General features: G+C 36.5%; 1 protein-coding gene across 12 annotated transcripts in view; it reads right to left on the reverse strand.

The window, feature by feature from the left end:
• CACNA1D (calcium voltage-gated channel subunit alpha1 D) overlaps positions 1 to 25,898 on the reverse strand; it is a 173,017-nt gene that overhangs the window by 104,706 nt on the left and 42,413 nt on the right. For all 12 annotated transcript variants that reach the window (XM_032699209.1, XM_032699215.1, XM_032699213.1 and 9 more), the window contains exons 4-5: positions 5,223 to 5,362; positions 1,334 to 1,476 (exon numbers count right to left, since the gene is read on the reverse strand). In XM_032699209.1, the coding sequence (XP_032555100.1) occupies positions 1,334 to 1,476; positions 5,223 to 5,362 (283 nt within the window). The remainder of the gene's footprint in view (positions 1 to 1,333; positions 1,477 to 5,222; positions 5,363 to 25,898) is intronic.

Below are 25,898 nucleotides of genomic sequence, written 5' to 3' on the forward strand. Positions count from 1 at the left end.
CAAACTTTCTACAATTACAGATTATTAGACATTATTGAAACAGGCACGCAGAGATAACTTTTTTAAAAAAATTCTACTGCTCAGAACCACAAAATGTTCCTGTAACAAAAAGCTTCAAAAGAATCTAAAACTTTCTGACCAATTATTTCCTCTGTTATGTCACAGAAGTAAGTGCTTGAAATGTGTCACAAGAATCTATGGTTTTCTACAAAGAAAGGGTAGTAGTCAGTGTTGGGCTATAGGTCATTTCACATGACCTTTAACAAGTTCTGTGCAACAACTACAACTTTGTGGCAAGTCTTGAGAAAATGTACACTCAGCCAATTGCAGAACTGTATTTTTGGTCTGGAGAGAAAAATATAGTTAACTGGGAAAACATGTTTTTACTCTGAACAAACTTACTCATATCATTTATCTCTCCTATCACTTTCAGAACTATTTCATTTTCTTTTTCTCAATCGAATATTTATCCAAATTTTGGCTTTACTAAAACAAGTGAATCCCAGACTAATGAAGCTGCCACAGTACCAATGAGAATAAAATAATGCCTCATTTTTAATCTAATAGACTTCCTTTCTGACATTCCATAGGCTGCTTCTATCCTCACTGAAGTCCTTTTGCCAAATATGCAAAATCATGATCATTTCCATGTAACAGACCATGATAGAATAAACACAGAATTAGCTTTCTTCCTTTGAATCTCTTAGAAAGAGCTGAATCGTAAGCCATGAATCTTGTATTCAGCCCAAATAGCTTCAATAATTAATAATGTATTAAAAGAAAAGGGGAAATATCAGAAAATTCAATGGTTTTCTTTGAACAGTTTTGTTCTACTTTTTAAGTTTCCTAATTTATCTGTTAGATCTACTGAGATAAACAGAAGGCATTCATGTGCACTGGAGGGGGCAGGAAAGATGAAATGTGTAATGTGCTTTGGCATACACTTACCAACATATAAACCAATTTAGGACCACCTACACTTTCAGACCTGCAGGCTTTTAGAATTGAAAAAAAAATTTGAATTTTATTTTCTGGTGTTTTAGCATTTTAACACGTAATTTCCTTTTATATAAAGCTCCTAAAAAGGAATTGTATTCCCCATCTGCTTATTGAACTGTGTAAGAAGATCATCCACTGACTGAATTCACAATCCCTTGTTCAACTTGGAAAAGGGTTATCACTCATCTCGAAATTCACTTTATATACAGAACCAGACAGTATAAAGTTGAGATTTTTTGTCCTCTCATTTCTGTTAGTGCCTGGAACAAGAAAGTGAAATAATCAGAGCAGTTGCAGTATTCATTCCAACGGAATTAAATGGAAAAGAGCTTACTGGGCACTCCTGATACAAGCCGGAGAGGTCGCAGTACACGAAAGGCTCTTAGGGCTTTGACATCAAAGCCACCAGGTTTGCCACCCGAGTGGCTGCCACCGTCTGTTTCTTTGGTTAATTGTTCCAATATTACACTAAATAATCTAGAAAATTAGAGGAAAGGCAAGGTCATCACTCTCCATTTACCATGCAATTACTTTGGAAATTACTTGAACTGCAGATAGTTCCGAAAAGTTGTTCAGATGTCAAAATGAGAGGTATATTTACACATTAAATCATGGCAGGAAGAGTTAGGAAGTGCAAGAGTTTATAATCCCTCTAGAGAACAAGGATCACACAGTATCCAGTAATGTAGCATTCCTCTTGTATATGCAATGTGCTACTTTTAAATAAATGAAGCTACTTTGCTACTTTGGTTCAAACATCTTAGCTGTAACTTTTGGAGAATTAATCTTCTCTTTAGAAGAAGAAATAGATAATAACTAAAACCATCTAGTCTAATTTTGGTGGAATATATGAATTCCAAGCGACACTGCAGTTCCAATATTCTATATACAGTCAGCAGAAACTGAATATATTAAAAATAGAGCGTAACAACTATTAACACCAAAAAAATTTTTTCTTACACATAATACCTCTGAGGATAAATATATTCCCAGATGGCTCATTTATTATGTTGTACTTTTTCCCTGCAGGAATGAACTAGGCATCATTAGAACAGTTTGGAAGATGAGAGTTTTATTTTTTTTCCCCCACTTCTAGCAGCAATTTAAAGTGATGTAAGTGCTTGAAATACAAATTAAGCTCAGGTTGGTTTTAGTTTGGAGCTCCACTTCTCATGGGTGGTTTTCTAGACTGCAGCTGGACCACACAAACTATGTTATCCTTTACAGAGTCTGTAGCTCAGTAGTTGTAAAACTGCACTGCTCCTGAAAGGATTATCAAGTTAGTAGAGTCTTGTAACCCTAAAAAGTGTTTCACACTTGTAGAAGATGCCTGAAATGTGCAGGAGTTTACTTTGGTCATGAAAAGTTTTCATAACTCTGGTTAACAGCTCTCTCATGCTGGATAGTTGCTTGAAATCACATATTAACAGGTTACCTAAACCAGAATATTGGAGACTTTACCTTCCCCCCAGTCAGCACTTGATCCATCTCAGTCAATACCCAGCCCTGGTCCACTCCATTCTCCTCCAGAACAAAACCCAGCCACAAAGACTCTACTGATGATGGAATGAACATCAGCAACCTACATACTGCTATAACCAAACCCAGACATTTAATATTTCAGGTCCTGATTCAGTCCCATAATTTAATAGAAGCATAATTCTAGGAAAACAAGCCACCTCAATGATTTCAAGAGTGACTATTTATGCTTTAAAAGCAGACATTAAAAAGATTCCTGAATCAAGTTCTGAATTCAGAGAACCTGCTTTCAGCCTGTCAGTTCACACAGCACTCAGAAAGTTAAAGGGCTACAGGCACAGGAGATGCTATGAAAAATTTCTCTACCAGGACCTCATTCTTTAACAGAAATCAATGGAAATTAGGTGAGATAGCAGGCAAGTAGTAGACCACTCAAAGTAATTCATGCTCTGCTTACAGCTATATCTATATTGCAGCTATGTCTACAGCTCTGTCACTTTATGCTGTCCAGCTGAAACCAGGACATTTGTCATTCCTATAAAGCCACCAAGGCAGAGAAATATTGATCTCCTTCACTGGAAGTTACATTTTCAATCCTCTACAGTTTACCAAAGTTTAAATGCCAGATTTGATTTGGAAAAAAAGTCTCTATACACGTTTCCCTTTTGCTTGTAGAGATTTCTTTGGGTATAATTAAGATTAATGCATTTGGATTGTTACAGTTTCTGCTGAGAAAGCATATGAAGGAAATTTCAATACATTCAATATAGGACATCATGGTGGCTCTTTCAGAGCTATTAAAATACCTAATGAAATTTCACACTGAAGCCAATCAAATAGAATCAGATCCAGAAGTGATTCCACATCCACCTTGGGTTATATATGAAAATCAATTTTTCACTGGGCTTTTACATATTAATTAAATAAATGGGACTCATGCTTGCTTAATCATGTAGGCTGTGCTCTTCTTTAAAGAACAAAAGCATTGCTTGCAGTTTTGTCAGTGCCTGACATGTTATGAAAGGTCCACCTTGCCTTACACATAGGTTGCTGACAACCTATACAATAGTTTATATTCAAAAAATTTTGGTTTTGAGCTAGGACAATCTTTGTGTGATATTTTAGGTATTTGATAACTTGCCATCCTTTTTTATTCATATTTTCAATTGATTCACTGTGAGCATTTGACCTAACTACATTTAGCCTCCAAAAATGAGTGTTTTATGAGTTAATGGAAAATTTTTTACTTATCATGTATTTAGGACACAGCCAAAGATAGAGGTCATGTTAATTAGACTGCTCCAGGGTTACTGTAACTCTGTGGTCACTTGACAAAAGGGAAGAGGTCTATTCAAGTGACTGCTTGGCAAGAGAACAGAACTAGTGTGTGACAGTCTCCACACCTGCCCACCAAGCTTCCCTTCAGGCACAGAGGCCAATCTGTTGAGAATGACCTGACCTGATGAAGGATCTATTTATACACAAATTTTAGTCCCGGACCAAAACTCCCTGAATGCCAAGCAACTGGCCCAAATACAATCTTCTCAGTAACATTTAGTATCTCACAATCAAATAGTTACAAATCTGGCATTCGTACATTCATAGTACTTGCCCAAATTTAACGATGCTTTACTACAAATTCTTTTACTTTGCATCTTCTTTTTCCTTACTGTAATGACACAAGTAAAGAGCAGCACACACTCTAATTTCTGAGCCCTTTCAATTACACACAACCTTTGATACAGTTTGAATTTAAAACTGAAATTAAAACTGCACAATGCACACCAAGGCTGCCTTTGCAAGCCAGCAATGACATACAGGGTTATACAATGGATGATGTTCTCCATGTTCTAGATAATTAATATTTTCGATAAGCAGAATTTAAAGTACTGAAAAAAACATTTTTAATATAATCTCCACAATTTTTAGGAAAGTAGTGAATATCTGTCTCAAGATTCATTCCCCAGATAGCTGAAGGTAGGATCTAATGAACTAGAACAACCATGGACGTGAAGTCCTGACACAAAAGTTATTCATCATAAGCAGATGCACAACATAAATGTGGGATGTTCCACTCTCCTCTCTTCTGTAACCTGTGTAAGGCCCAAGCTCTGAGGCAAAGAACAAACTCTCCAGGGCTTCCTGGTATAGCAAGGTGCACAGGGTAATTTTTAGCAGACATTCTACCCCAGGCAAGCCAAAGTCATAAATGTATCTGGGGCCTGACGTGCAGCATCTCAAAACAAAGTAAAGTTCCCTCAGATTTGGTAAATGTCAAGGAATCACTCAGTTTTGTCTCCCTGACCACTCTTTACTTTGAAATATGTGGGTTCTCCTAGAGGTCTTTGTATAATAGGTATCTCCACATGATCAGAGCACAGAGTTAAACAAATAAATAAAATAATGTAATCAACAGATCAACTTTCACCAGATGGAAAGACATCAGTTTACCTTGAAAAATCAGATGGAAAAATATTCTGAAAGACTACTGTGGAAAAATCTTTGCCAGAACTCAGAATTCTCTGGGAACTTGCACTATAAAGCTGATCATGCAATGCAGCCTACAGGTACAGACAGCATAGAAAACTTTTAGGACTTTTTTAAAATTTTTCACTTAGTTCATTCTTTTGCTCCACATGAACAGAAATCAAGCAGAGGCTGCTACTCACAGCCAAACAGCCCTGTACCTACCTCCCTGTAAAGAAAATTTAAAATATTTGTATGATGAAAGATAAGTTACTTACCCTACTATTACTATTACAAAATCCAATAAATTCCATCCATTTCTAACATATGCATTGGGGTGTAATAATAATCCATATGCTATAATCTTCAAAAATGTTTCAACTGTAAAAATTATCAGGAAGGCATATTCTACTTTTTCCTGTAGAAGACAAAAAAGTACAATAAAAGACAGTGTAATGTAACAGCTTTTCACTAGTTCAAATTTGCAGTAAGAGGGTAAGTTGTATTGATCAGGACTAAAGAGATACCTCCATGGCAGTTTATTTTACAGGTTTTGTTTGCCTAACACTTAATGATAACTACTAACAAGGTTATAATTACATAATTGCATGAGATTTTCTTGTTTTCACACTCTGTGAGAGAAAAAACAGCTCTGTTTCTGCAAACATGGAAGTATACTGTACCTTTGGTTTAAGCAAATAGTTCCATCCAGGTCAATAGGATTCTCTGCATTCATTAAAACCAGAAAATGCTGTAGAACAGGGCCCTGGAAATACCCTCAGAAGGCAAGCAGTGGTATACTTAGCATTCATTATATCAGCCTTTATTTAACTAGGAGCTACAGAGTTCTACCTAATAAAGAAGGTTAAGATGGCATTATCCCACACTAAGGATATTCAAAAAGTTTTAAGTTGTTTAACAGTGTTCACTTAATTTTGAACTGTCTTACAACTTTTTCATCTTAATGTAAAAGTTACTTTAACTTATTCTTTCTTCCACATCACCACAGTTTCTTTAAATCACCCTATTATGCTCAAAGAAGTTTTAAGGTACTGTGTCACCACCTTGTATCACTGAAGCTCCAACTTCATATTTGATTAATTTTTAAATGTTATTAGTTTCTGCATTTTACCAACATTCTTACTTTAAGCAGAACTATACAATGAATCTCTTTTCCTAGCTAACTAGGTAATATTTTGGGGGTTTCTTCTCTCTACAGTATTAGCATACTTGATTTGGATAAATGGTAGAAGTCACTGCTACCAAAAGAGATCAGATGTCTGTTCTTCTTACCTTCAGACATAATCACTTTGTATAATACTTGGTTTAGTTACCTATTGCTACTCAAATATTACAGCCAAGAATAAAAGGTACAAAGTGGATGATTCATTTTTTGAACTTGTTTGGGAACACACGATGTTGTTCACTTATCACAAGCAATGTTAGGTACGTGGACTGCCCAGTCAGGATTACAATCTTCTACTGTCATACATTCAAAGAGAGCACAGACATAACACAGAAAAGTACATGATCCCTATTTGTTACACATCCTGGCACCTTCATATACAACCAAAGAGGAAACCAAGCCTCAACCATTTACAGTTTAAAAAAAAGACCTTGATATTCTCACATGCGAGGTCTTTAACTTGGGAAGATGGATTTCTTTTCCTCCTGAAAAGGTCATTTAAGATGGTTCCATATGGGATGTGATATATCCATAAACCTGACATTGGTGACTGAGCAGATGCAGAGGCTTATCAATAAACTATGTACTCCTCATCTATAATAAGCAGCACCCTGGGATCACTCTGACAGGTAAGGTTTTTTCCTGGATCTCATCTCCTGCTCAGCTCAGTCCTCTACTCCTGCCTTTTTCCTCTCCTTGGAGTTCACTTCATGAACACTGTAACACTTCACTCAAGGCAGCTTCTCCTCAGCTACTTCACATTTTGTATGGGAATTTCCAGTACAGTGACACTGATGGACATCCTCCTTCTCCTCCTCCTCAAGCTTCCTAATATTGCCTTTAAAATTGTCTCTTCCATTTACCCATCAATTTATCACCAGTCAGCTACAACAACTACTGCTTAACAAGGGTGAAGTGGCCTGACAGAAGAAATGTGAATGGCTTGTGCACCAAAATCCATCAAACCTCTTTAGCTAGAGAGCACCACAGAGATTACAATAATATGGATTACCAGCGTTCCTGAGAAACATACTCAAAAAATGCTTAAATACAAGCAAATCCTACCATGTACACATTCCACAATAACAGCTATTTTTGTCTCCCTGCATATAACTAAGTCTGCAGCTTGGATATAGAACGACAAATAATGTAAGACAACATAAGGAAGACAAAAATATTATGGTTGGCATTTGCTGTGGGCAAAATATATATCAAAACCATAGTAGTAAGAGGAAAAGTGAGACAAAAGATATATGTTTCACATATACAAGATTGCAATAGCTTCTTTACTTAAAAAGAACACAGGATACAGGACTGGATGGGGCCTCCTGGGTCACCATGTCCAGTGTCCTATTTTATAGGTAAACATGTAATTTAATTCCATCCATCAGCCTACCAGGTTGCACCCTAAAAAGCATCTCTGCTATTCACAGTTCCCCTTCAAAAAATGTTCTAATGCTCTTCTGCTCTTTGGGCTACACACCAGTCCTGATGCCAATGTAACCTGCCTAATGGCCACATACCCCTGCAGTTCATTTTAATGGGACAGTTCAAATCTAAACAACTCTACCCTATCACTTACCATCCATTTTTAAAAGGTAATATTGGTCTTGTTCCTGTTTATTTCATTTCTTTTATGGAAACAGGAGTGTTTCTTATTTCCTAAACAGTATTGCAAACATTCTATTAAATCCACATGGAAGGTAGGATAATCTCATTTTTAAACCAACCAGTGGGTTTAAGGTCAGTGTGTGTCACTTGCCAGATGGACCACAAGAAACCTTGACAGCTGCACCAACAGAAGCCACATGACTCTCACCAAGGAAAAATGTGAAGTGCTGCACCTTAGGTTAAATAATCCCACACCAATATGGGCTGAGAAAGGACCTGGAAGTCACAGTGGGCATCAAGCTAAATATGTGCTCATTGTAAAACAGACAAATTCCATACTGGGCTGTATTAGGAACAGCATGGTGAACAGACAGAGGGAAATTGTGATGCATCTCTGCTGAGTGCTGTGAGGCTGCAACACTTCTGCAGTTTTGCGTCTCTCAGTTCAAAATGAGTGTTGAGAGTGTAGGTTCCAGAAAAGGAAAGATTTCCTCTCCAGCAAGGAGAATCTCCTCTCCATCCAGAGGAGCCCAAGAGAAGAGCCAACAGCAGACTACAACTAGTACAAGGGGGTACAAAGACTGTGAAGCCAAATGATAACTAGCAGCACACGGGAAAATAAGGAGACACAGTCATAAGATGCAAGTTTGGAGGTTCACAGTACATTAAGAAAGTTTCTTTATCAGAAAGGTAGGGCAGAATGGGAACATGCAGGTTTAAAGCAGGAAGTTTTGAAGATGCAGCTATGCAATGGTACAGCTGAGCTGATCTAATGCTGGCAACAGTTCTGCTGGGAGCCAAAGGAAAAGGTAACTTCCAAAGGTCTCTCCCAGGTAACAGTTGTGTAACTTCTGTCATTCTGATATGATTCTAATAATTCTTCCATGATCACAGGGAAAAGTAGGGATAGATTCAGGGCATGTATGACTACCCACACCCACTGTGCATTCAACATCTAAAAGCTCCCACATTTTACACAACTTTGAACACTGGGAAAGTTTTCCTTCCTTTCTGAAGAATGGAAATGTTTCCTTCCATCCGTATTCCCTGTTGTAAAGCACCTATGTGAATGGCTCCAGATTTTGCCCCTAGAAATGTATATTCATAATGGGCACAAGATAGAATCAGGGACAATGCTATTAATATAACCAACGGCACAAGAAAAAGATGCTTTGTAAAAGCAGCCACTGGGCAATCCCAGAGCCACAGTTCCTTGAAAACCTTGAGAAAAGGAACACAGATATTTCTATACAGCTATACATCTACAACCAAAGAGGACCATTATTTTTTCAGTGTTTCATTTTTTCTTCCTTTCATGCTCTCACGCACTCAATTTTTTGATTTTTTTTTTTCTAAATAACAACTTGTGTCTCCCACAGAGGCTAGATGAATGACTTGGCCCTATAGTTAACAATATTCCAAGTACAGACTGTGCTTTCCTTACAGACTGTTTGGCCCTTTAATACGTAGGCAGCCAACAGATGTTCTCACACGAACTGCAAAGTTAACAACCTGCTCACACTCAGGAAGGTTCTGGCAGTCCCTTCTCACACTTGGGTAATTTCTTGCCAGTCACCATGGACATCAATTTTTTTGCCTCTGCAACCCTGATACATCTGTAGGCCACACATCATCTTGTATGTCCAGAGCTTAAGCAACTATTACTCAAGAGTAAATGAAGTTTCATCCATCACATCATTTTCAATATTACTGGAAGAGTTGTAGAGGTGGGGTTGCTAGGTAAAAATAAATATAAACCAATAAAAGATAAATTCAAAATACAGACTGAAGGCTGCACTTCTAGCAGGTTGTGATGCACACATTTATCTGCTTTATTTTCTCCACAGTGGAGAAATCCCTACACATACTATTTTGTTCAAATTAGTTGAGATCTTCAAGTGAATACTTCATTGCATTAAAATTGGAAGTAGAAACACTGAGAAAGAAGACAAAAAAAAAAAAAAAAAAAGAAATACATAAGACTGAGTACCTGCACAACAAAAACTGTATTAAAAGAAACTGAGAAGGCTGATCGGTTCTAACAAAAATTACATAGATTAAAGTGGAAATAGCACATAATTTCTAACATCTATTATTGCATTTGATTCTATATTGCATCATAAAATTAGCAGAAAAAACTGACAGAAAAAACCTATAGAAGATATGAAGCACAACAATATGTCTGCATTACAAAGGATCTAATCCTAAGGTTGTATAGATTTATAGTTGCTTGTTCGCTGACTTGGTACCACACGAAGCTGGGTCATCTCTCCTCACAGGCAGCTGATTCCTGCAAGGCTGTCTAACACTTTTGTTAATGTTGCTCAAAATCTTCAAGTCTCAGCAATCTCTTTCTGAATATATGATGCAACAGGACTGGTGAGATCCAGTTCCTTTCTGATGGAGCCCAACGAGCTCCACTTTAATACTGATCATGGAGCACAAAACAAAGGCTACCCTTCCCCAGTGAGTTTAGGTGAAATCATTAGAATTTCATTTTCTCAAAAAAAAAAAAAAAAAAAAGAAATAAAAAAAAAGCATTTGCTTTCTTATTTTAAGTAAATCAGCTTAGCAGAAACCCTGTTGCTCAGGAAATCTTTTTTTCCCCCCACCCTGGCCAGATGGTGTACATTAGTCATCATTTATCTCCATATTTTCAAAATCTCTGAAAGAAATATGCAAAGCTACTGTTACATGTCATAAGGTGATGCACTACAACTCTGCATTTAACTTAAGATGCTTCACAAAATAATTGTTTCAACATAATAAGTAATTAATTTGCAAAACCTTAATCTATTCTGCTATGTAATTAAGTCTTCCCATATTAATTTCTATTCCCTTGGCATCAGAGACGGCAATTATTTCTTAACTGAGAAAATACATTTTTGCATCCAGAGTAATACACCTGTATCAGAGTAAAAACCTGTTTAGCAGAAAAAGTGGCTCCCTTTAAGAAAAGTAAACTGATAAACTTTATTAAGTTTAAACATAACACAAGATGCTTCAACATTATTAATTTGAGAACAAAAAAAAAGAATCAATCACTATATTTAATAAGTTGCATGGCCGATGTCTCAACAACATATAAAGCTGTTTATCTTTTTGACAAACAGCCATTCTATCAAGTTCTGCCACTGGGAAAACATAGCATCTCTAAGACAGAAAAGTAAGTGAGTTCTGAATTTTAAAATATAATTATTTAATTTTTCACCTCGTGTACCTTTATTCCGGTGAAAATCATCTGTGACCTGCACCACAGTAAGAACGAAAAAAAAAAAAAAGGGAAGTAAACCTATTTATTCCCACATGTGAAAAGTCTTATAGTAGTTTCCCAATAGAGAAAATGAAACAAACATGGAATCCATATACCTGATAAAAAGAAATCCACATGCCTAGCTTAATTTCATCAACTTTAAAAAGAGAAACAAAGTAATTTACTTCCAAGAACAGACATGTAAATTACTCTCCATTTATGAGAAGAATTAGAATTATTTATCACTCAACAATTTGGTGAGAACAATTGGATTAACTATGTCTTTAGATACATAACAAACAAGGCAGGGAGAGTTCTAAAAACAGTATTTTAAGGATTTGTGTTCTGATCAATCCAATTAAATCGCATTGTACCTTCCTGAGCAGCCCTGACCGACCAGAGGGAATGCAACTACTGGTCTCAGCTATGTCAGATGTCTGCACTTAGTGCAGCTTTGCTTCCTGACAGTGCTCTGCAGCAACTTCAGAAAATAGAACCACGTACCCAGCCCTACACTCTTTTAACACAGATATGGGCCAACAGACATTATTTCCATACTTCAAGTGCACGTGACATTTCAAGTACGTGAGACCCTTTTATGTCTGAATACACTGAATGCATGCAAAATCCAGGGCAAGTCTGGGCAGGAATTTGGCATTAGGCCCAGAAATATCTCCAGTCTCTTTATAGGACACCATCATATTACTGCTGATCCAGATGCTTTGGTAGTTTGGGACATCTGATGGCAAGGCTGAGACTCGAAAGTCAAAACCAAATGCAAACTCCATATTTAGGAGTAGAAATAAGCAGGTGTTGCACAGCATAAACATTCTTACAACAGTTCTATATAAAACCAAAGGGATTTCACATTCCTGGTACCACTGCCATGCAACAAATCTCACTCTCAGAATTTTCACTGTTTCCAAAGAGGACACAAAATCTTTTCATCTTTTTTGAACTGTGAAGTGACAATTGCTTGATATAGCCCCAATTAACAACAGTTCCATTCTCCAGATCTCAAGCAGGCATTTGTGTTTGCAAAACAGAAAGTGCAATAAAACAACTCAAATACTGAGCACAGCAAACAAACAAAATGGATGTGCCAGCATTACACTGAGCTGTAATTAAAATTAAGTGCAATTAAGTTTCTTAAAGTTTGTGGTTTTTTTTATTCAATGTAGTCTGAAGGAGCATTTTAACAACTTACATCACTGAAATAGTATCTCAACCTTCAAAGACAGTTTCAGGTAGCAGTAATGCCTTTACTTTCATCTGACAGGCTCTGGCAGCCAGTGGTAGATGAATAAGCAGACCATGTTTAACACTGTGATAACTTCTTTCATTAGATCCTGCAATCACTTCCTCTAAATGCACAGTAGACCTGCATTTCATCTTTGAGTGATTGCTTACCATATTCTTAATCATGTATTTTCCACTTTACTTTGCAAGTAACACAATAACAATGTCAACACCTCTGTTCCGTAAATAAGAGTTTGTACAGAAAAATATTGCATCCAAATGACAAATTTTCACATCAATTACCAGGCATCTGTGTGGATTCATGCTGGTTTTGTTCATGTACAAGTTCTATTTACTACATGTTAAGTAAGAACTTTCTGATCATAGCATTAAATAGAAAAAAATCCAAAGTTCTTTCCTATGTTTTCTCCTATGTTATATTTAGGCAGAACTCTACTCTCTGACAGGTAATATAGAGTTTTGCTGAATAACAGCTAAGTGCAAACAGCAGACATCCATTCTGTATACACATTATTAAATCCACTATTTACATTCCCTTACAGAGACACAGATAACCTTTCTATTGCTTATTGTTCTGTAGGAATGAGATAAATGCTGTGATTTTGAAAATTTACTCAAACTACTAAAACTGTAACAGACCCACCACAAATTTACCATGTACTTAAAATTTATCAACCAAGGGGAAATGAACTAATCACTTTGCACTGACTGCACACTTGCAAGGTGTGGAAGGCAAGTTGGAGAAATGCTGGCAGGTGGTGACACAAGAGCTCCAGCACTAAATCCATACAACTCCTATTGAAGACTGAGCACAGTGCCAAAGAATCTGAATTGCACAGCTGAGAGTAGGCCAAGTAAGCAATAAAGAATATAACTAGAACAGAATCCAATTTACTTGGGTGCCTTTCTGCCACCCTCTAATTCATGATATTCACAAAAAATAAGGTCAGCACAATAAAGAGAGTAGAACAGAATATTTGGGTATAGTGGCACATTGTCTCATAATTTTACCTTGCACAGTTGACTAGAGTCAGTGTCAAGTGATGAATTAAACCTGCATCTAGTCATAAAACAGCATTAACATTAAACATATTTTGTTACTTGCCAGTAGTTTTATTTACTTATAAGAGAGCAGGTTTTAGCTAAAAACCAAGGGGTGAGAATATTACTAGGTATCATGTAGTTTAGTGAACATCTTCAAGTTCTGAGAACTTAAAAATCAAGAGAATATTTTAATCTCTATAAATTCACCGTGACCATGCAGAAACCCATGAGTAGAGAACACACTGGAGCACTGATAACAGTAAATCCTCTATGGAATTTTTTTTTTTTAACATATATGTTGGAGCTTGGAAAACTTTCAGATGTTACAAGGCTAGTAACAAGTCTATTTTTTATGTTCCATGAGTGTTTTGTAGATATAGACTTCCCAGAACACTTAGGGAGAAACAAAAAAACAAGGGTGAAATAGTTCAAAAACAAACAAACAAACAAACAAACCAAAATCAACTCCAAAAGCCAAAATAAATTGTTTTTCCTTAAAACAGAAAAACTCCAGACCAAAACCTCATCAATCAAATCTAACTATAATTAGTGCAGTTCAGCATTTCACTACAAAACATAAAAGAAAAAGTAATACTCCTGTGAGAGCTTTTCCCACTTTTTTTTTGGCTAATCAGGCTTCAAAAATATAGATACTGTTTATAAATTCTTTTTAAAACTGCCATAAACACTTAGCCAACCGATTCAGGTGATGCTGCAATAGCCTAGATTTAAACATATCCACTTTTCCTATGTTCATTTTCCAACAGTTTCCTAGTTTTCCAACCTGTGCACTTCCTTCTTTGATCAACACAGTTCTCCAATGTATAGGAGTGGCCCTCACATCAGTTATGGTCACTTTGTGCTCAGCTTTTATATAGGGGAGTTTGCCAAAAGAAAAGTCTGTCCCAACAAACAGCCTGTTTTCCAGGAGATCTTTCATGCAGGCATTCTCAGAGTCGCCCTGAAGGAATATGGCATCCCAAAGGAAAAGGAAGTAAAAACCAAAAAGGTAACATTTCTGTGGGTTAGGTACTCATTGACAGCTCTGTAATGATCCAGTGCTGTTTTTCAAGAATGTCAAGGACTTTCTGGAAAAAAAAAAATTAAAACAATATGGAGAACAGATTGGGTTTGTAGTTCCGTTCTGCACTGACAGTGTCAGCCAAGAAACAGAACAATGACATTCTTTGAGTAGGTGTTTTTTGCCCAAGATTTATTCATCTGATTGCAAATCTAATTTTCACTTTCATTACAAAAGAACTGGGCAAATCTGATAGAGCAGTTTCATCACAATACTTTACTCATTAATCTGTCAGATATATGACTACAGTAGCTCTTTGCTTTTGTCAGATTAAAAACTACGCAATGATTTGTTAAAAATCGACCCAATGGGACAGTTTGTTTTTCTAAATACTTCTAGTAGAGTAGAAACTTCCATTATGTAAGGATGAATAATTTAGTTTAGTAGGGTTTGTTTGGGGTTTTTTTTGTCTGCTTTATTACAGTGGAAAAGGTTTAAGAAACCTCATGAGTAAGGCTTTCAAAAACTCAAACACACCACACCTACCTTATGTCCTGGTCTGACTTTGAGGGGAATACAAAGGGAGTGCATGGTTAGGCCTGTTATTTTATTGGAGGTTTTCTAATCATCCTTCTCAGGGTTTAAATGACAGAGCCGTGGACCAGTGGCCAACCAATATCCTACACTTGTGGTCTTACTATTGCCCCTTGAAAACCAGCAAGACTGAGAACATTTTCTTCAGCCCTCTGCTTTTGGAGAGTAGCCAACTGCTATGACCAGGGCTGGGTCTTCTGTATCAGGACTGGCTACAGAATAAAGTATTATTAAAACAAACAAACAAACAACAAAGGTTTTTAAAAGTACTAGAGGATGTGAATCCCTTATATCAGTAACAATGTCAAGGAATTTGATCAGAGAAATCTGTATGGAGTTCCTACTTTCTTGTTTAATACATCCTAACATCAGATGATATGATGTGGATATGACAACTCTATACTGAGGAGAAGGTACACCTGGTAAATAACTTTCAGTGTGAAATATCTAATGCCTTTCTGGGAACAACATGCCACATGCTCTATTATCTCTTTGGAATTATTTTCTTCTAGAAAGAATTTCCTAACTCCACAGATACACTTTCATTTACTCTATATTTTTCAGTAGGTAAAATTGCACTAAAAACCACTGAAAAAAATCTAGGAAGATGGTATTATTTATGAGCAGACAACCTGCCAGAGCATTAGGAGTCATAAACTACAGAAGTGTCGACAGCAACGATGCCAATGAAATACATTTTCCACTGAAGGAGCAGGTAGGATAGAACATTCCTCACAGACATTGTTCAGAACAGCGATGTAAGGAACCAAAAACATGCATTTATCCAAACTGACAGGAGAATGGTCTACAATAGCCATGAAAACGTTAAAGCACAACTTTATATCCTTGATTGTCTCAGTTTGCTGAACAAATTCTTCCTAGTACTTTTTCTTCTCCTGTGGTTGTTTTTCAACCAAATGGTTGAAGTGTCTATTTAATAAAAATTTTATTCAACAGCGAAAAAATCAAAGCTTTTCCACTGACAAAAGACTTTGTTTTGAAAGAATGTCTTATAGGAAATTCCAGATATGCAAAATTTCATGTGGCTGTAGAAACTGATATTTCCCTGCAGCAATAAAATGCAGGGAGATTCCCATTTTGTGTGCCCATTAAGTATTTGGATAACTATGAAAGGGAAGATTTCTATAGTTCTTCCAACTTGAACAGAAGGTTCAATGAACATGGAGACATTTTCATTACACATCTGAGGGTCAGATTGCTCTGGCTGTTCCATAACAAAGAAAATGCAGATTTGTAGAGAAAAAAACAAGGAGAAATGTGCTCTTCTGCCATGACAGTGTCCAACAGAAGCACTTTGCTCCATTGCAAACAGAGCACATGGAGAAATACTAAGAAGTGGAATAGCTCTTTATAAGCACAGAGGAGCTCCAAGAAAAATTCAAAAATAGCACAGCTAAACCATTGATTTGTACCCAGTCCACAAACAAGACTCATGCTTTAACTTCATATATACCTTTTAATTCATACACCTGCTTTAATTTCAGCCACGTTCAGGTACAAGATTGATCCACTCTTCTGAAAATTCATTAAAAAAATAAAATATTTAGCTTATAGTTCTAGTAATAGCACCACCATGAAGCCTTACTCTTTTCTTCCTTCTACCCATGATAGCAAAATGTTCAACCGAAGTAACACTAAACGCACTAATTTTGAAATACTACTGATATACATTGTTAAGGTATCAAGAAAACTTGCCACGGTAAAAGCAAAACTGAATAAAGTAAAAAAAAAAAAAAAGTTTTGTTCGCTTCTTGTGATCTGCAGATCAAACCTTACTGGTAAAAACCTTCCACTTCTGATAGAAAGGAAGACATGAGTCTGCTTGCCCTGAAGCCAAATTTCTTTCTTCTCTACAGATGAATCTGTTTTCATATTACCCTGTGGAATATCAAGAACATTATTTAGGGTCCCTCCAGTGCCTGCTACAATTACAATTCCAGAGTCTGCAAACGCTTCTAAGTGCATCTTTATAATTTCAAAGTTGCAACACAAAATCATTTCCTTCCTCTCATTCCCATACCATTTGGCATCCCAGGGGATGTATTTAAGTTTTGAATGTCTTATTTCATTTTCCGCTTCTGCAAACAGAACACTTGATCAGGAAGATTATTTTATTATTATTCCCATCTGAACTGCATCTAAGCCTGTTTTAATTTATTCCCTTATCTGGAATATCAGTTTTGATTTCCAGAGAACTCACTGTCCACATCAATATATTCAGTATTCTGTCACTGTTTCAAGTTCATTTCCATTATCATTATAAGACAGTTTGAGAATACCAACACCTGCTTTTTCTCCACCTATAAAACTGCTTTACAGATGATTTAGAATGTCATAATCGCTGTGACTTTTCTCCCAACTATTCAGTGGGACAGGCCCTAAAGAATATTTTAAAACTATATTCTTGAAAGTAATTACATGAAATGAGCTGTTATCTCTCTATTGGAAATATTAGGCTTTTTCCTCTTAAGAACCCAAGCCTCTACTACTCTCAAGTAGGCAAGAAAAAAACCAGTTATATTAATCAGATAAAAATCACAGAGACCAAGAGCCAAACTCAAAAAATTAATTTTTCCTCTCTTTCACTTACATGCACAGAATTTAACATACATTTACCAAAGATGACAGAATCATCAAGGTTGGAAGAGACCTTCAAGATCATCTGGTTCATCCATCAACCCACCACCACCACAACTACACCTAAACCATATCCCCAAGGGCCACATCCAGAGAACTCTTGAACACTTGCAGAGATGGTGATTCCATCACCACCCTGAGCAGCCTGTTCTAATACCTGACCATTTTTTTTTTTTTAATACCCAATTTGAACCTTCCCTGGTACAATTATAAGGCCATTTCCTGTTTTCTTTTCTTCTGAGACATGATAGAGGAGAACAAACTCCTTTCAGGTTGTTGTACAGAGTGATAAGGTCCCTCACAGACTCCTTTTCTCCAGGCTAAACAACATCAGCTGTTCCTCATAGGATTTTCTAGACCCTTCACCAGCTTTGTTGCCCTTCTCTGGACACACTCCAGGCACCTCAATCTCCCTTTTGAAGTGAGGGGCCCAAAACCAAACACAGGATTTGAGGGAATCTGACTGCCTAAGTGAGGATATTTCACAGCCAGAATAGCTCATTTGGAAATTCTATTAGTCTCCCACTGTTTCAGTGATTTGAAGAAAGCTCTAAAAATTATGCTATTCTACTCTAAGTATTAGTAAGTTAAACAACTAAAATACAAATCTTTGTACCTTAATGGCCTGGGGAGTTGCCAACATATGGAAATCAGTTTATACTGCATATTGGTCTTTATAATACCCATTGAAACATTTACAAATATTTTCATGAACCACTATTATAGCATTGAATGGCCAGTGAAAATACTGGAAAAAGTGACGTTTGGAAATTAGTCCTTAACATAGGATGAAGACTAACAGGAATTTAGACTCCACAGTCTTAATTCAGAATCACTTTGGAATCAGCATCCACCGTTTTTCTTCCTCTTTCATTAACTAGCAGTTTTACATCACAAATTTTCTAGTGTGATTCCAACACCAGTCCCTTGAATTTGAAAAGGGGGTCTTCATCTCTGCAGAAAAAATGCCCAATACTCTGCAAATCAAGTCCTCAAAGTGAAACAAAATGCTTTAATTAAAGCTATTTCCTTTGCTTAGTGCTATTTCTAATTTATGGTTTGCCAAAGGCACTGTTTTACTCATGTTTCGATGGAATACTTAGCACAGCGTGAAATAGATGGCATCTCCTCTATAGCAAAAGTGAAAGGTTGACTTCTGCCCTGGGCATCTTTTATTTTCTGTGAAAGCTTAGAGGTAGAAACTCAAGCATGATAATTGAACCTTGAAGGAAAAAGTACTGACATTATAAGAACTGCTTCTGTCAAGTGATAAATATCCTGCGCTGTGATATATTTAATTTGTAAGAATAAATGCGTAATGTTAATCGAGATTAGAAAGTAGTTATGCCATAAAAAAAATGGGACACGTTGGACATGCTGACAGCTAGTAAACCCCACTTATAATTCCAAGCAAAGGTGCAAGTTACTATCTGACAAAAATAAAAAGGATAATTCATCTAACCTTTTAAAAAAGATAATTCAGCATTTACATTTATTATACGTGGCATATTAAAAAGGTGGTTTCCATATTCTTCAGTGCCCAAGGCATAAACCTGAAAGTGCCAATCGAAATAACAAGTGATGTAACAGAAGTGTGTAAAACCCGAGGCAACAATACGTCAGAGTCCGAATCCAGTGCTTTTGCTCAAGTCACACACACACACACACACACACACACACACACACACACATACTTGTACTCTGAGGTTTTGCCTCTTTTTCCTTTGGTTCAAGCTCCCACAGCAGCAGACTCCTAGTGAGGTGTGTCAGAACCAATGTAGCTGAATGTAGTTCACTGTAATTGAAAGTAATTCGTGCTGTCACATTTACTGTAACGAGAGGTCACATCTCCAGGGCCATAAATGTTGTTCACATTAATCGTAACTGACACCTTCCTCCTCCTTCAGGGAAATTCAGCCATATTACATGGCTTAGTTCACATCCTTTTGAAGCATCTGAACTTCTTTATGTTTGGCTGGTTTTGCGGCTTGTTTTGGGTTTACTGGGGTTTTTTTGTTTGTTTGTTTGTTTTAAGATAAAAAGAGGTAAAAATACCAGCAACAAATTCAGCCTTGCACATGGTGAACAAGTCACCTCATAGAAAAGTATGTAACAATTGTTATAATTACCCTGATCTCCAAAAATCCCACAGATTGCTAAAAATTATGACCTAAAATCTGACTGTTCTGGAAACAAAACCAGTTCTTAAATTATAAATACATAGAGGCCATATTCAAAAGCAGTAAGTAAAATGCAACATACTTTGTAACTACCAAGTGGACTAGATACGTTAATTTCTTATTAATGCCTAAATATCTTGAGACTTAGGAAACAATGTACTTATTTTGGAACATTTAAAGTCTGTATTAACAATACCAGGGAATGAACTTCTATTCTCAACATGACTATATATTTCAAACCTGGTATTTCAACTATGACAGCATTTCCTTTTTAAATATTAACCAGTTCTTTGTTTTCTTATAGTATATAAGACTAAATCCTAATCATAATTAACAGAATGTACACCAAGTGACAAGCTTTAAATCTGCATGCTTAGTTTATCCTGGACATAGAGTTAAAAGATGAAAGGTGCCAAAGAAGGAAAAACAGAATGTAAAAACAGTGGCAAGAGTACCATGTGCTTGTTGACCAGAGAATAATCTTTGTTTCTTAGTTTGTTTTCATTGGGTTGACCAAGCATCTGGGTTTTCTCCTTGAAAAGTTAAGTACCTGAGCCACAACAAACAAGTAGCACCTTAGCTCAGATTTAAAAGCGTAAGTTTGGGGGGTTTTTTTCAAACAGATACTTATGGGAATGCAAAATGTAAATTTTCATTTATTCACAACAACAATAGATAATATTTGCTATACAAAGGTTCACTGATGACTCAGAATTTTGTATTAAAACACTGAAAAACAGAAAAACAGGAATACAAGAACAGTTTCATTTCTACAGTAAGTTAAAATAATGCTGTTTTTTGAAAGGCAGATTAGCCCTAAAGTTACAATTATTTAAATAGGGTCATAGCTCCACAAGAAAAATCAGTTGCTTGATTTCCTCTAGCACAGATCAGTAATAATACCACCAAAATCAGACAAATTATATGAGTATATGCATTTTTTGTGAATCAAGGCTGAAAGACTCCAAACTCGCTATCACAGAACACAACTCTTCAGGCATAAGTAAAAGTGATTATTTTAGAGATCTACTTTTTCTGTTTTCTGACAGGGACATTTAGTTTTGGTGAGGCATCCAACAATTGTGCTATTTCTACAGTAGTATTTGGTGTAGAGAGACATAAAGCACTGCAATGATCCCTGCAGTGAAAGTTTGTTGAAAGAGTCAGTCCTGCTCTTCCATAGGAAACAAACATCAAAAAAGGCATTATTTCACTGAAATATAAAGGTCATAATACAGTTATTCATCTTACTTTTGATCAACCTTAACTACTGTTACATTTTTAAAGTCACCCAAGAGTTTTCAGAAACAAATCCAGGTTTTGCTTCAAAGCAGGTAAGCACTTCATATGTTATTATTTCCACACTATTGCATAATGTTTGTCCTGCACCAGTAACTACAACATCCTTGATTGTTCTTATTGTACCAAACACATGATCAAGAAGAATAAAAACATGATTTATATTTAAAATAGTTCTCCATTTCAGTCTTATTTACATTACAATTCCATTGGGTTCTTTCTCTGTATAAGATACTTTGGCACTTCTGCCCAAATAGCTTATTTATTCCTAATTTCACAGGTCATCATTAATCTATATATTTCCAATATGTTATCACTTAGGAAAGGAGCTCAAAAATCAGTGACACTAGATTCCAATAAAACTTCATTTCCATTAATACCCCAGCATTACAAAAAGTATACATAATGAAATATCTATGGACTTTTCTAACTAGGAAAGTGACTTGGCATTAGAAATCCTACCCTTCCTGTTCTATAAAGAAAAAAACAGGAAGTAAAAATACATTTAGATAATAAAACATGCACTGCTACTGAGTCCTATGAACTACAGCTCTTTGAAGCAGGGCTGTTACCTGCTCAGGACTCTCAACGGACTTTGAAAACCCATCAATTACTAATTGCAAAGTTTTTGGTGAAAAGAAGCAGCAGCACTAATTAACTGTGCTGAATAAACTCCTGGTATTTCGTGTTCTTCCACATATTCTAAAGCTTGTCATAAAAAACACACAGCCTAGCATTTTATTAGGTTTGGTGGTAAATCAAGGCAACAAGTCAGTAAATTCAAATTTGCCTCTTTTTCCTACTTTATTTCTTCATTCTTTGCTGTACTCTTTCCCAGCAGAGTTGACAGCATTAAGATAATATGTGAATTTGGGGTCCAAATCCTGCCAAAATGAATGTCCTGTTCACTCCTACTGGAATGCTGCTCCCATATCTCACCCCTCTGGCATTTAGAAAGCTCTTCTAATCACTAATGTACCTTTACCCACAGTGAGTTGATACCCAATTGTTCTTGTGCCAACACTATCCTTTAGCTTGAGTAGCTTTTCTCTCTTCCTCATGTTCCCCCAACGAGATTCTCTCTCTCTTCAATTTTCCTAGCTGAAAAATGTCATGCTATTACAGTTCCCGCTTATGAATTAAGTTTTCTTTACAGAACCATCCTATTATCCTTCCTCTGCACCTATTTATTTGAATTGATCCACAAGAGGATGATTAATTTACCCTCTGTCAGAAAGCAATTTCCATGGTGTGACGAAGTCTGCACATAAATCTGTTACATAATTTAAAGATATGAATTTCTTTTATGTCTGTGTCAGTGAATGTATTTAAACTCTGTACCTTCAAATCCTTACTTTAGGGTCAAAATTGTCACCACTTGAACTCCACCAAAAAATCAACACTAGTTTCTCCAATCACATTTGATCAAAACAACTCTTTGAAGCACTCCAGGCTTCCCTTTCAGTAGGGCACCTTAACCATTTATCCTTTCTATATAAGCACACAGAGTTTCTTAACATTTCACACATGGGGAGTCCTTTCTGTGGGGATCCTTAAAAATGCAGATCAATTTTCTTGGAAGAGAAAAGGATTATTCTGGTAGGTTTGCACAAAGTTATCTTTTCCCTTGTTACATAAGCCTCGATGTCTGCGCTGTCATGTATTTACCATATCCGGAATTAAACACTACCCTCTTGTAAGTCAAATGGTCTGAATCCAGTATTTGGAAAGCAGCCAGTGATGTTTTACTGTAGTAATGGGGTTGGGGTTTTTTTGGATGAAACATATTGGACAAATGTAAAGCCCTTTTACTACTGTTACAAGACATGGTTAGATTAGGTCTTCAGGCCACACACTTTTGTCGTTTAGATTCCGTGATGGCAACAAGCCATGAGGAGAGCAGAAAGAAGTTAGGCAGGCAATCAGACCTTGTGATTATTAAAAACTTAATGTTTCTGTAAGAAATACTTCATATGGAAAAGAGGAACAATAGTTTTTTTAACCTTTACTTGCAGTCTTCCAAAAGTATGATTATCAGGCACTGTGCTGTGTAGTTTTCATAGTTTCTATAGCATACACTGACACAGGTCATTGAAAATGCTGTCATTTGTTCCTTGTCTCTGGAATATGTACCCTTTTACCTTAACTTGCATTCCCCAAAATAACAGGTACTACAGGCAGCACCATTCCACTTAGCCCAGGTGAAAGGACATAATCTGAAAGTTAAACCATCCATTATTGTACCTGCTATTCCATCTACCAACCAAGAATAGTGGAGTACTAACAACATTTTACCCCCCACTTAGATTTTGGTTCATTGCATAAGAAAGGGCAGCACAGATGTGTTACCAAAAAATATTAAATTACAGGGCATATTTTCATTTCTGAAGAATTGTGTGTTGAGATACCATCAGTTCTCCCCTCTGGAAAAGCATAAAAAGTCTCAAGAAAAGGCTAAGACAACTTAGTTCAGTTGTTGGGTGATCCAGGGTATTTTCCAGACCAAAGTCCCCAGCCACTGGCCAAGTAGAATACACTGATTCCTTGGAGGACTCTGAGACACTGCAAGTTAGGTAAAGTCTGAAGTCAGGCAGCAAAATATTACTATAGTGATGGCACAAGCAAATTGACTTGATATGCTGAAGACAGAATCAGACATCAATCAGACTGATATCAAGCTTCTTTGCCTCCCTAGCTTCCCTTTAACTCCACGTTTCACCAAATTCCACAAAACATCAGAGTAAAGCATGTTTACAAAAAGGTAAGAAAAAATACACCATATTTGCTTATACACATTACTGAGTTTTCTTGCTCTAAGCTAAAAAATCATACTTAGAGTTCACTTAGTGTGACATTACTTTAGACTGTCTATCACAACAGATATTCTACTTCTACACTCCTGTTAATCTTTGATCATATTTGCTCACTTAGTTTAACTGAGTCAGAAGTAATTAATACACATATCTAATGCCAACTTTATTGCATCAAGGACAGATGTATTTATCTTATGAACAGCAAAATGATCATAAGATAAATAGGCAGACTAATCTCAATTCAGTCTAGATGAGAAATAGCCTTAAAACTGCAGCAGCAAGACACCAGCTGCTGATAGTGAAGTCCCGACCATCTGAGAGTGAAGGCACTGACTCTGCAGCTGCACTCATCTTCATTCCCAGGCCAGGGAGCTTTAAATCTACCCTATGGATTCTGTAACCTAACCAGTGTATAACCAGCAGTTTGGTAGCACCATAAAACCTGGTATTGGCTGGCAATTCATGCAGCCTGATCTGTGACAGCACTCTGGCTGTCTGGGATCTCTATTTCAGCACCTAAGAACCGTATGCAGAACTACACTCTGTCACAGCATATACAGCAGGGATGAAACCAGGCACTGGAAACTGAGACCAGGAATGCAGCCCAACATCACTCTGCTGGAGCTGGGCCAGCTAGAACACTGCTGTGTGCAAATTCTACATGCATCTCATTTTCTTTACAGTTTTAATGGTAGCTCATAAAACACACACTTAGCCTGCATGTTGTAATATACAGTCTGTATATTACAGACTATATGTACACCCAGATTATAGTCTGTATATGCAATACATAAGCTACTGGTACAGTGGAGAATGAAAAGTAAACCACTTTTCAGATGTTGTAAATGGTAGTGACTCCTTGTAGTAGCACATTCTGAGAAGTGGGGAGAAAGTGAGATTTCAAACCAATCCCCTCAATTGGGCTTATTCCCAAATCCATCTAAATCACAGTACAAGGATAGAAGAGTAATCTTCTGCCCTCCAAAAGCAAGCAAAGTAGGTCAGTATGACCTGGCTGCATTTCCTGACATGTTTATGCTGGCCAACTATTGCAGACTGCAAGGGAGAAAATTCAAATATATATACATTAGAAACTTTTCCATATGTTTGCTATACCCTTGCATATAGAGCCAGAGGAAGCAAGCAGAGGTGAGAAAGTGGAATTGCAAATACAGAGATTTTTTTAATTTGTATCTAAACTACTCCTGCCCCAATCCTAACCTAGAGACTTTCTCCTTGCCACACCACTATAATGCAGATTAATATTTCTTTTAACAACAATTTCCTTCATTTTTGCTTCCTACTACATTGAATATATTTGCTCTTTTAAAGTAAAATGCAAAAACAAAAGCCTTTCCCCTCCCCCCATGTGAGAAGGCAACTTTCCTATGCTGTTAATATTAAAACTGCATCACTGACACTTCTCATAGAGATTTGCATGAAGTCTGGTTTTCAGCACAAAAACAGCATTAGAGCAAAAATTCTGAAAATCCTGTGTGTGTTCAGTTCAGGATGAACACAAACACAAAGTTCATGTAAGAGAAGATTAGTACAGGATTAAAAGTTTAAAACATAGGTGAAGAGTAGGTTATAACAGGATATAGACCCTTTCATCTTTCAGTCATTTGTTTAAACTCAATCTAGGTGCATAAGGGTTGAAATTGGATTCTTTGAGTGTTCTTCTGCAGTTACAGTATAACCAACCAGTTTGCTCAAAACAAATCCTACCACGTGTCTACACGTACCAAATAGCTGGGCAATCTGGTAGAAACAGTGAAAAACTACCAATTTCTAAATTTACCTTTGACTGAACTGTGGATGAGGTTACTTTCTCGTTAGCAAATATTACTGAAATTTCAATATTAGTATATACACTAAAATTTAGATACTGCATTTAGCTGTGCAAAGATCCAGCCTATTAAAACTTGAAGCCAATACTCAGCACAGGTAAAAGACTCTGTCATAAATATGACCTCTAGTGTAAATAAAGGATTGTACAAACACTTACAGAAGGAAATAACTTTGTAAATCATAA

This window comes from Chiroxiphia lanceolata, chromosome 11, assembly GCF_009829145.1.
Source record: "Chiroxiphia lanceolata isolate bChiLan1 chromosome 11, bChiLan1.pri, whole genome shotgun sequence".
NCBI lineage: Eukaryota > Metazoa > Chordata > Aves > Passeriformes > Pipridae > Chiroxiphia > Chiroxiphia lanceolata.